Source organism: Neopsephotus bourkii, unplaced genomic scaffold, assembly GCF_033783945.1.
Source record: "Neopsephotus bourkii isolate Nb327-2 ecotype Australia unplaced genomic scaffold, CSIRO-AGI_Nbou_v1 NB_1183, whole genome shotgun sequence".
NCBI lineage: Eukaryota > Metazoa > Chordata > Aves > Psittaciformes > Psittacidae > Neopsephotus > Neopsephotus bourkii.
The window spans coordinates 1,256,524-1,269,009 of record NW_026901668.1 but is presented as its reverse complement, the minus strand read 5'-3'; the positions used below and the strand labels follow the sequence as shown (position 1 = coordinate 1,269,009).

Here is a 12,486-nt window from a genome sequence, read left to right as displayed (position 1 = left end):
AATCACATAAATGACATATGTTCTAATGCAGCTGTTTTGAGATGGAGCCATTGTAGCACTCATCAGAACCAGTGACTGAAAAATTGTTTATTAGACCTGGCAGGGCATTTCTCAGAAAAAGTTCTCTTCCTTTGCTGCCATTCAAAAGTAGTGATTCACTGAATTTCTGACAGTAAAGGAGTAGGTTCTAGTGAATGTAATGTCTAAAAAAAGAGTAAGTTTTAAAATATTGAAAAGTCTGATTTTGACAGTTTTAAAATGAAAAGTTCCTTTCTTTAAGCCCAGAAATACCCTTCCTTTCAAAATTTAGTTAACATGTAGAAGAAATTATATTGCAGACATAAGACCAAAATCAGAATGTTTCAATATTATTAGAATGATACATTGTGTTCCCTTAAAATTGGTGTTTTCTGATTTTTTATTCTTTATCATTTTCTGAGATTTAATGGACTCCTCCTGTTTCAAAATGGAAAGTTGAAAGGGTATCAAACACTAACTCTTCATTTCCTGGCCCAGGACAAAGCCTTATGCACCTCAGCATCAAAAAAGCCAGGCCTGAGAGCAACTAACAGGCACCATGCAACCCAGGAAGATGTTAAATCATTACACTGCATCACTTTGGAAATTACTGAGAATGAAAGGAGGATCTGAGAGGAAAGAGCATCTTCCAGCAACCAGCCATTGTCAGGAAAGCTGTCAGGCAGGAAAATAAAACAACAGTGGTTTACGTTACGTCCTGGGCTTACACAGAGGCGGGTAAGCTCAAGGGAGCCAAGTCACAAAGTTCGTGCATTGACCCTGCTGTGTCACTGTTGGCATGTTAGCAGAGCTTGGGCCTCTGCCAGGTGAGCCATGTCATGTTCCATGGCCTCAGGGCCATAGCACAAACTGGAGCTGGTTTGGTTTAATAGCGTAAACAGTCCAGGATGCCAAAAGAGGGTATGACAGCATGGTCTTTCTCCAAAATTTCAAACATCTTGCAGGAAGAGAAAAATGTTTACTGCCTAGCTATATAAATTTCCCAGCTGTGACTGTGTAATAGAGATTAAAGAGCAAATTGTCCATATGTGAAACGAACAGGAGGGTTTTTATTAATGTGAATATAAATTCTGTGCCCTGAGTTGAAATGAAGATTTCCAAAGAGGATAGATAATATCTGTCTCACAGAGTTATAACTAATTTGGTATGGACAGCTGGCTTGGGTGCTTGGCTCCCTTGACTGATCTTGCCAGATAAACTGCACAAGCTGGGGTAAATTGTTGTGCAATTTCTGTCACTCACATTAGGGTTGTGGGTTTATTTTACATTAGTGCCTTTTGGTCACAGCTGAGGAAAAACTGTGACCTAGAAATGAAGGGCTCTGTATCTTCTGCTGTGTGTCTGGGCTGCTGTAAGGTACATGGATTTTCAATTTGGGCCAAGCACTCCTGTGTAGAAACTAATTCACAGCTGAAAAATTAGACTGCTTAAAACCCTGGGAAAAATAATAAAAACATTTCCCAGTCACGTGCAGAAACTCTCTTTCTCCTGCTCCATGGTCTGTGAATGGGCTAGTAATCAGCCAGAGCATGCTGCTTTGCAATGGGCTTCCTAATGCTTTCTTTCTCCCTTTATGGTCCTGCAGGATGCACCCACGTAGCTGGGTAAGTTCTCCCAGCCCGTTGCTGCAGGGACACTGGGGCACAACCACAAATAGGGTATTCAGAGGGAACTGTGGACAGGTTTACTGTAGACATACGCTGGTGTGGATCATAACCAGCCCAGTGGGGCTACTCAAACACGATGGACTAAGCAGCTGCTGAAAATCATTCCAGTCCAGCCTATAGTGCTGAACCATGAGGAGATGAAAACAATTTTGTGCAGTTGCACAGCTGCTGCTGTGCTGGACTTGGAGGGGACGATAATGAATGGAGTAATAAGTAGATAGTTTCTATGTGTAAAGTGCTATTGCATACAGGAAATCATCTTGCTTACCACCATGCAGCTAACCTGCAATTCTAGATGATTACCTTTAAAGTTATTGATACTTGACAAACATTGAATCATTATTTTTACTTCAACATGCTTCTCCTGCTGGGCGATAAGAGAAGTTTAGAAAATACTAACGTGTTCTGACCCACTTAGAACGAGGAGAACAGTCAGTGGGTAATTTCCTTTGTGTTCCAAACTGAAGGCTTCCTATTTTACTTTTCTCTTTGGTGTGACTCCATTAGAAGTGTCATGGTGTCCTCATGGTTTTACTCTGAGCAGAAGGCCAAGCGAGGAGGCTTTCTTGATAAAAATAAATGCAATTATTTTGTCTCTTTTTGTGCCTTGGACAACTTTGCAGTCAAATTTGTCCTTCTTCTCAAAATGCTAGGGAGCCTGACTGAAACCATTGCATGAGTTGTCTGTTCTCAAGCACTACGAAACTGTCATTCCTATGAAATAGTAAAACTATGTAGGAATAAATAATTAAGTAAGAAATTTGTGAAGAAACTCTGTAAGAGCAGGTGCCTGTACAGCAGTGTTCCCTTTACTCTCTTGACACAGTCATTCCTTTCTGCTGAATGATGCCTGTTGGGTCTTCTAGCTGTATTGTAGCTGTACAGGATGCTGGAGTCTTGTCTGAGATGGAAAGAAAAGCTTTTATTTCATTATAAAATATGCTTGCTATCACTGTAAACATGTTACCTTGATTGACTACACAGTTTTCAGCTCTGAAAAGGTTTGTCCAGTCCATACAAGGCTGACTACATGCTTGGTTCTACCAATCAAGTAACTGAAAATCTTAGAAATAAAGAGAAAATTGGATTATATCCAAATTCCTTCCCCAGTCATGCCTTAAGTGACGCTTCTTAGTCCAGACTAAGTTCTGATTATGAAAATTGTGGTATAATTAAGCATAGGTCAGAATGTCATTGACCTTTTCTGCTAAAGGGTTTGAATGAAGGAGGAGAAGTGGAAAATAGCTGCCTTCTCATTTGCACTGCAGCTCAAACATAATTAAATGTTTCTTTAAACCCTTCTTTAAAGAGCTCAAACCACCTTCTCTATCTCTCACTTTTAGTAAATCAAATCTAGTAATTGCAGAAATATCAGTTGATTTCCTGTTGGGCCATTTTAAATGCTTAAACATGCTCATGCCCATCCTGTGCAAAGCAGTTTTACATCATGCATATGCCTCATTCATTGTCTTCCCCTTAGAAATTTATTGAAGAGCTGCCTGGAACAGGAGTGCTTTTCCTAAATTCAGGTTAACCTTCAGTTATAAATAACTACACCACCAGATTATACAGCTGAACAACAAGCTACGTTTCTCACATCAGTCACTAAAATGCAAAAGTTGATGCACCTTCATTGTCATAATGAGTCATTTAGGACAGGATCAAAAGCAGGTTTCAGCACCTTTTTTTAGTTTCATTCTACTCCTTCCAAAGCAGTGGCAATATATGGGATCACACTGTAAGAATATTTAGCTTTGTGCCAGATGCACCATTGCTAATGGCACTGAAGTGCCTGTGTCTTCTAGATCAACAAAACAATATGCTCAAGAGTGCTTAGACATCTGGAGTTTTGCTTCATTAAATAAATGGCAGAACAACCAAGTGATGCCACCAATAAGGGGTGAAATATCAACTAAAAATAAATTAAAGGTTGGTAACATGTAGGAGAACAAAAAGCACATTATCGAAGTGTAAATCACATTTGTGAAGAAAGGCAGGGGCTGCTGGCCACTTTTACATTTTTCTCTGTTTCACTCTTAACTCTAGCTGAGTGATGGGCTGAGTGGAGATTGCAGCCCAAATCTCATAACATATCATGTAAATTAGGGCTGCCCTGGTGGTTTGTCACTTTACTGCTGTACTGTAGGAGGGTTGCACACTCCCTTGGGACACAAAAGCAAGGTAAAGCTCCATTAATTTAGGCTGTGCTTGGCCCTCGTGTCAAACAGCAGCACTCACAAAGCTAAATGTCTTCATGTTTATCTTGAAAAGACAGCTTGCACCTGGCTTGGGCATTACAAGAGAAAAATCTAAAACTGAATCTAAAGCAATGTTTTATATAGCAACCATGCACACTCAGTACTGGCAGGCAGCTAATATCATTCTATAGAAAATTCCCATCTCTCATAATTTAAAGGAGGTGGCATTTAATTTGTGGATATTGTTATTGGTAACACAGCTCAGAGACTAGGTGTTCATACTGATCTTGCAAAACTTCATAGCCTTAAATAAATACATGATGTTAGTCCCACATCTTCCACATAAATTGGTTTCGTGCGCAAGTTCAGTGGGCTTGGATGTGTGAGGAGGTTTGTTTATCATGGTAGGAGCAGTTGGCAAATACAACAGTGCACAGTAGGCTAAGCAGTAAAAAAGAAATTGGGCATATTGTGGTTTGACTTTATAAAAATTGTCTAAGTATCCAAATTAACTAAACACTTAGGGCCAAAGTGCAAGCAGGTAAGCAGTGACAGTGTATCAGCTATGCATAGGTTCTATAAACTGCTTTATGGTGACTTATAGGCTGTGTAAAAGGGCTTTAAAGAGGGGATATAAATGGAAATGATTGTAAATTAAGTTCACTCATTTTCAAGCATACGGTGAAAACCAGAACCACAGCATTGTTCTAGAGTGACTAATGTTTTACAGTCTAAAAGTAATCAAGTTTCATAACAGCTTCCCATATTTCATTTGTATTTTGTTCACTGGCACTACTTGGGATTTGCAGAGATGAGAAAATAACTCCTGCAGTGCCTGTATGGAGGCACATAATACAGTGGTACAAAGTGCACCCGAGGTATGTGGGTCCCTTAAACTCCCACAACTCCTGTACTCCTGCAGTAAGGCATCCTGCGGAGCCAAAATGGGAAGGGTTCAAAGTCATGTCTTTTCCACTGTCCTTTCCTGAAGTTATAATAGCTCCAGCAAGGTCAGCTTTTTCTGGTTTCTTTCTTTCCTGCTGATTCTCCATCCTGTTAAAGTATAACAGGTACATGGGTGTTCTTTGACCCCAAATCTACTCTAACATAGCTGAAAAGAAAGCTGAAAGCACAGGAGAAACTGCTTTTTTTTTTTTTTCCCTAATGAAATTAAATCTGGCTTGAAATCTGGCTGTGTCACAAACAGTAGAATGCTTTTCTAGTTAGTCTCTGATGGACAGCAGCAGACAAATTTTACCAAGGTACAGTGGTGCAGGGCTTTGCCAGCTCCCTCAATGCCAGTGAAGTTGCTTATTTCATTTGTATCCTATTGTGAGGGTAGAATTTATCCCTTTTGAGTTTAATGGCTGAAAACAGGTCATGCATGAGTTCTAGCCAGACCAGCGCTGATGCACCCATACATACCTGGCTGCTCCCCAGCAGACTAATGTTATGGAGTGACCTGGAAAAATATCAGCATTGCATATTAAAGATTGTTGTCTTATTAGGTAAGAATGGAAAGGAGACTTTCCTAAAAATCCCTAAATGGGCAGTATATTAGGGAATTTCCATTTACTGATTTAAAGGTAAGAATTCCAGGCGTTCAAAAGGCAGATGAGTACTTGTGGTCATCCTCAGTGCCTGCCTTATCTGCCAAGACTGTCATGGGGTCTCTAAGATGCCACCTATGGTCATAACTTTCTAACAATTGCTTGTTTAGAAGTGGACTCTTACCTACCTGAATACAGCATGCTTTTTCTCATTCATCTGTTCAAAGCCCTGATATGACTGTTTCTATTTAGCAGTGTAATTAGATGCACGCTAAACTCTAAGCACATGCTTCAGTCCCATTGACTGGGGTCCAGTTGATTGAAGTCCCATTGATTTAGGAATCACCTCACAGTTCAGCATGTGCTTTGGTGATCTGTTCACAAAGGGTGAACTTAAGCAGGTACTTGCACACTTTGATGGTGGAAACCTAAAAGATGGGCTCCTGCAACAGGCAGATTAACACAGTTCAGGAAGAATTTATTCTGGTTTTTTTTTGCATAAAAGTGTGCAAAATGCTGATTGCCACAAACATGTAGGAGATCTTCCCCATTGTTTGTGAAGCACATTGCCCTGGATACATGCTACTCATGCCCCAGTAACATGACCTGTTCAGTTATGTTTTTGTGTTCCATTTGTCAGCATTAGCCTTGCTGCTTCCCCACATGCTTCAATACCTGTTGAGTACAATGGACACACAGTCAGGGAAAGCTTTGAAATCAGTACTGCAGCAGCAGCATTGTGTTCATGCCTGATGTAAGATTTGCATTAATTCCACTTCTGTACTTAAACAAGTGTCATTTTTTCCCAGTGTTGTCTCCATTAGAAATTGGAACTATCACCTGAAACAATCTTTGCACCTCCTGTTTACAAACATCTGTGCCCATATATTTCCATTTATTGCTGAAAGAGTAAGTGGAGAGGAAGCAGAACACCAGGCTGCTCAGTGTGGAATACTTCATTTCTCTTTCAAGTCAGTTAGTGTATCCTTCCTTCCACCTCCTGCTCACTTCTCTCAAGGTCTTTGAACTGAAAGGGCTACTAAAGTTTCTCTGATTATTTTTATGCTGTCAAAGAAAGACTGAGCTGCCAAAATACACTCTCTTTCAACCCTTGAGAATTCCTACACTTGGGACTTGTGCTGAAAGAGCAAATGCTGATCCCACAGGGAATAACTCAGCTGTTTAAAGCTACTGGAAGCTGAAGCAGGTGTATGTGCTTTCTCCTGTAAGCTGTCTGCATGAGATGAGAGAATAATTAGTAATACTCAGAACAGACAGGTATATTGGCAGACCACTGCTAATAGCTTAAGGACTTGTCATTCAGTTCAAGGAAAACAATTCTGTTGGTTTATCCTTTTTTATTTTGGTTTTTTTTCCCCTGATTTTTCTCTTAAAAGAAAGTATCATATGGGAGGAAAAACTCCAAACAGCAGAATGAAAAATAAAAGGTAACTGCTAAAATAAATCCATATTGATAAACCTTATCTCTATGGTGAACATACACATCTTGTTCCTCTGTCTGCTGTAAACCCATGTTAGCTCCTCACTAGCTGCATTTGTCACTAAACTCTTCCTTTTCTCTTTTCCGGGCCCAAAATCACGGTGCATCCTGTCAAATTGAAACAAGACAAATGCTACGTGAAGTACAGCTTGCCGATAAGAGACACATTATTTTCCATGGCCTGGAAAAAAAAAAAAGTGACATCTTAATGCTAGAATCTGAAAAGTCTCTTGTTCTACCCATTCATTACAGTGTCAGTCCAAGTAACATCAGTATGAATATAGCAATTCTAGCAGTCTTAAAGAATGGCCATTCTGAAATACGGCTTTATGAAAAAAGCTAACAAAATACAATTACTGTCCACCTTTGATTCAGAATCATAAGAGTCCATTTCAGAATTCACAATTTTATTGCCTTGAACAGTACTCAAATCTGGGGATTTAGTTTATTGTTTTAATTCTCTGCAGCTGAATGTAACTACCTGTTATATATGTTCAGTAGAGCAGCACAGGTCAGTACATAAAAAGAAAAGTTATAGTGCAGTACATAAGGTGGATTACTCCTTTGAAGAGGATGGCAAAATATGATCATCCCTTTCACTCCCTGTTGGTTTCTGGTGGGGGTTAACACTCTGTGGAGCTTTTCAGTTTGAGTGTCCGTTAAGCCTCCATGTGAAGGAGGTACTCACAGTATCTCAGGCACGTGTCAGGTCAGATGCTTGGGGTTGGTTCTGTGCCAAGGGCAAATTGCATGCTGACTGCACATTACACAGTAAAGATATTCTCCTGCATTTGTTTCAGATGGGGTGCTCTGTAAAAGTAGTTGCAGCTGCTAATACATATCTCAAGACACTGGAGATCAAGCAGGAATGCAAATGTGCCCATGTGCCACACTGCTGTTTGCAAGTGTGCTGATAGAAGGGGACCAGATAGACATCAATGCTGCATCCCTGAGCCAGTGCTAAGGGGCATTAATGTCCTCCGAGTGCCTCAGTAGAAATCATTCTCTGGTATCCTTGTCCATGATCAGAGAGGAAATGCTGCCCTTTATTGCTAATATATACATTAGAAACCTACCAGAAATCTACTCAGAGATTAATAATTTAAGGAACAAAGCACAACATATGATATTCCCTAAAGTATTCTTATTTTCTTTCAGAATGAGCTTGTACTTGGCTTCTTCCTGAATTGGTCCAAAAACACCTTGGCAGAAGATTCATCATCTGTGACCTTAGGTATGTGGGTTACCAATCATATCTGTTTTCTAAGGACTTCTTAGAATAATACTAAATTGTTAGAACATAAATTTCTAAATTATTCGAATAATAAATACTAAACATAGTAACTCAAGGTGAGTCTAAAGTGTTCGGGTGACCTTTTGTTTTAAAGATACCAAAAATAATTCCTTATTTCTCATGGTTCTGAAAATGTGTTCCTAATGTGACCCGTAGTTTCCTTCACTTCACAATATTCTTCTCAGCCTTGCTTCATTTCTTTTAGAATAAACATCTCTATAAGCATAGTGAACATTTATTTACACAAACTGCAGCAGGTTTCTTGTTTCACAAAACAAAATCTTCAGAGAAGAATCTGGAAGAAAGTGTCTGAGTCATGATAAGGCCCACTGGGTGCTCAGGTAAGTGAAGAAAATAAGGGGTGACTTCTAAAGTAATTTTCACAGTAAGTGGACCAGGTAAATAACAGAACATTATGTTAATGCCAAGGTGTATGTTATTAATGATAGTGGTAATTCAGTTCTTACTACATGATTCTGCACTGTTCCCTTACCCTATCTAAATACTTAACCCATTTCCCTCTTCTGTCCAGCACCTAATTTAATCTAATCTTTGGCATTATAGCATTAAGAACCAAAGTGTAAATCATAAAATGTAAACTGTGAATGTTTATTTTCTTCCACTGCAGTAGCTCTGGACTGAAAATAATCTTGTGTAGTCAGTTTTTAAGCAAAATAAATCTCATAAAGAAGCCTGCAGCTGCACTCTGCACCACAGCAACTCAGCTGGTTGTTATGTGCTCCAAGTGATAGGATAGTTTCCAAGATCCACACTTCAGAAAGGAGTGCAAGTATCCGTGCATATTTAGTTTGCATGTCCATTAAGTTAATTTAATCTCTCTGCAGACAGGAGCTTTGTTATATCTTTTGCTGGGACCACTTTTTTTTAATCTATCAAAACAAAATAAATCCCATTCTGTCTTCTAAGCCTTTGGAAGATTCCCCTGCGTAGAGTTTATTTGATTAGGGCATGCCATTATCATATTAAATCCATTATGACTATTGGAAATTGCTAATGGTTGCTCTAACTTTTACAAGGGAACGAGGAGATAATGCAAAAATGTCCTAGGTGTTAGGAATATACAAGGCTAAATCTTGTAATAGAAAATCCAAACCAGAGTTCAAATGTAACATGTAGTCTGGCTCTGTAGACTGCCTCTCTCTCTAGATTCTTTACCAAAGATGCAGACATGTGACAGTGAGCCAAGGCATAAGGGAGTTAAAGTCCCGGGTCTTCAGAAGGATTTTGACATTTCACTAATATTAAGGTGCCTAATTATTACAGAGAATCAGTGTGTAACTGTATTATGCAAAAGCACAAACTGAATTTGTAATAAAGTTGAGAATTGCAGCCTCCTAATTCCTACTGTGGTGTCCTGAGCCAATATAGTCTGAAAGGTACACCTTGTTTTGTTGTCAATGACATAAAAATTAGAGAAGAGGATAAAGAAATAGAGGTAAGAAGGTGTTTAGTGGGTATTTGATGAAAGCTGTGTGACAGGTACCCCAATCTGCTTGTTCACGCTACAGTTAGTGGAGGTGAAGGTCTGTCATGGTTTAAGTCCAGTCAGTAATTCAGTACCCTTCTGGGTAACTGCCCCAGTTTATATACTGGGCATGACATGCTGTGGTATAGAATACCTCTTTGGTCAGTTTGGGTCAGGTGTCCTGTCTCTGCTTCCTCCTGGCTTCCCCTCCTCCCTGGCAGAGCATGAGACTCAGAAAGTCCTTGGTCAGAGTAAACATAACTGAGCAGCAACTAAAAACATCGGTGTTATCAGAGCTGTTCCCAGGCTGAAAGTCAAAAACACAGCACTGTACCAGCTACTAAGAAAGAGAAAAATGACTGCTACTGCTGAACCCGGGACAGTATCCACTCCTTATTCCATGCCATTCACGTCATGCTCAGATCCCACATTTTCAATATGCCATCATTCTTATATATATACATATATATACACCCACAGAGAGAGAGAGAGAGAGAGAGAGATCATTCCTTAGTGCATGGACCAATCCCTGTAACGCTGCTGAGTCCATCTGGTCCATGATGTCAGGCTTCATCTCTTGTAACAGTCTTTCAGAACAGGAGAGGCTGTGTGCAGTGTTCATACTCGTCAATAACCTGGGCAACAGTGTCCTTTGCTAAGTTCACTCCTCAATCATGAGTCCATCTCTATGTTGCATCTCTGCCCTGATGGCCTGAAGTGCCATGGGCCCACCAGGCTCAAAACAATTCACTGTCCCCTTCAGCAGTTTTTGCAGCTTGTTGCTGGGGACTCCATACAGCTGCCTTCCATCTCCAATGCTTCCAAAGCACTGGAGGGGCCCAGTGGACTAGATACTCGCCCATACTGTCCCACACACCCTGCCACTCATGACTGTCCAGCCTCAGGGAAAATGTCTTGGTCCTCCTATATTGTCATTTAACCCTAGACTCTGCTTAACTTTCGAGGTCAGACGAAATGGTCGTGGGCAAAACACAATCTGCATGCGTGCCAACATGGTGATCCCCATCACAATCAGCAGGCAGGTCTCAAGGGTACCCAAAGGCCATTCAAAACCTTCAGAATTTTCAAATGATGCTGCTGTACTTGTCACTGGGGCTGGAGTAGCTGCTGTGCTTTGAGCTGGAGTAGCTTCACTGTCTGCTGCGATCAGAGTAGTTGCCGTACTTGTCGCTGGGGTTATGTAGCTGCTGTGCTTGGAGCTGGAGTAACTGTGTTATCTGTTGTAGTCAGAGTTTGAGTAGCTGCTGTACTTGTTGCAGGGGTATGTGGGAATGTCTCCCTCATAGGCTGACCACCCGAGGAGGGGAAAAAAGATGTGTAATTGCTAAACACTTCTATTATATACCTCCCAAAGTATAGAGGTGGTGACCAGACTGGAAATGTAAGCCAGATCAGTTTCATGATCAATGATTCTATTGTATTGCAAGTCATTACCATAAAGTACAAGGGAACAAGAACCTTAGCCCGAGTCCCTCAGCTGAAAAACACTAACACAGCAAATACTGGCTGTAAGTAAGGTACAACATACTGAAACTGTGAGATCAAGAGCAAAAACTTAGAGAGCCAATAAATCAGCATTGTGACGAGTGGCTATTAATCGAAACGATGGATGCTTATCACAAATGTGATTAGACGCACTCCAGTCAGATCTGTCATCATCCCAACCCTTCATGCCCCATGTTGGTGCCAAAAAGAACTGTCATGGTTTAAGACCAGTCTAATTCAGTACCACACAGCCGTTTGCTCACTCCCCCTCTTCCTCCCCTGGCTCCCAGAGGGATGGGGAGGAGAACTGAAAGAATGTAACTCCCACAGGTTGAGATAAGAGCAGTCCAGTAACTAAGGTATAACACAAACCACTGCTGCTACCACCAGTAATAATAATGATAAGGGAAATAACAAGGGGAGAGAATACAACCGCTCACCACCCGCCGACCGATACCCAGCCCAACCTATCAGTGATCTAGCCTTTCTGGGTAACTACCCCCAGTTTATGTACTGCACATGATGTGCTGTGGTATGGAATACTCCTTTGGTCAGTTTGGGTCAGGTGTCCTGTCTCTGCTTCATCCCAGCTTCCCCTCCTCCCTGGCAGAGCATGAGACTCAGAAAGTTCTTGGTCAGAGTAAACATTACTGAGCAGCAACTAAAAACATCGGTGTTATCAATGCTGTTCCCAGGCTGAAAGTCAAAAACACAGCACTGCACCAGCTACTAAGAAAGGGAAAAATGACTGCTACTGCTGAACCCAGGACAAGGTCACAACCTGATCGAGGGAGATTAATGTGTCTCTGTCCTCAAGACGTATGGTTATAGAGGGATGTGGTTGTTTTTCCCTGTGCAGGAACTCTACCTTTTAAAGTTTGGACACTTCAGTTCTAGACTGAGGCAAAACCTTTGTTTAACACAGAGGAAAAAAGCAACCAAACAAACAAAAAATAAAAAACTAAAATGCTCCCTTTGGCCTAGAAAACTCATTGCTATCAATTATTGATAGAATACCAGTAGCACACAATGTCCAAATCAGGAATCGATGAGTTAGGCTCTGTAAAAACAGAGAACACGAGTGATGGGTTGAGTTACTGTGGCTGAGTCTCTTTGGTCTCTCAGCCTTTATGCAAGCAAATCGTCTTACTCTCAGTGAGGATCAATATAAAATAAAATGAATGCCCAGTAGAAGCAGGTTATGAATTTTGATCAGACAGCATCTTTCTCTTACACTGCTTAAAT

General features: G+C 40.7%; 1 protein-coding gene across 3 annotated transcripts in view; it reads left to right on the top strand.

The window, feature by feature from the left end:
• The window catches only part of PIK3C2G (phosphatidylinositol-4-phosphate 3-kinase catalytic subunit type 2 gamma), a 210,475-nt gene that overhangs the window by 169,900 nt on the left and 28,089 nt on the right, over positions 1 to 12,486 (top strand). For all 3 annotated transcript variants that reach the window (XM_061363896.1, XM_061363895.1, XM_061363897.1), the window contains exon 30: positions 8,114 to 8,189. In XM_061363896.1, coding sequence (XP_061219880.1) covers positions 8,114 to 8,189 — 76 coding nt within the window. The remainder of the gene's footprint in view (positions 1 to 8,113; positions 8,190 to 12,486) is intronic.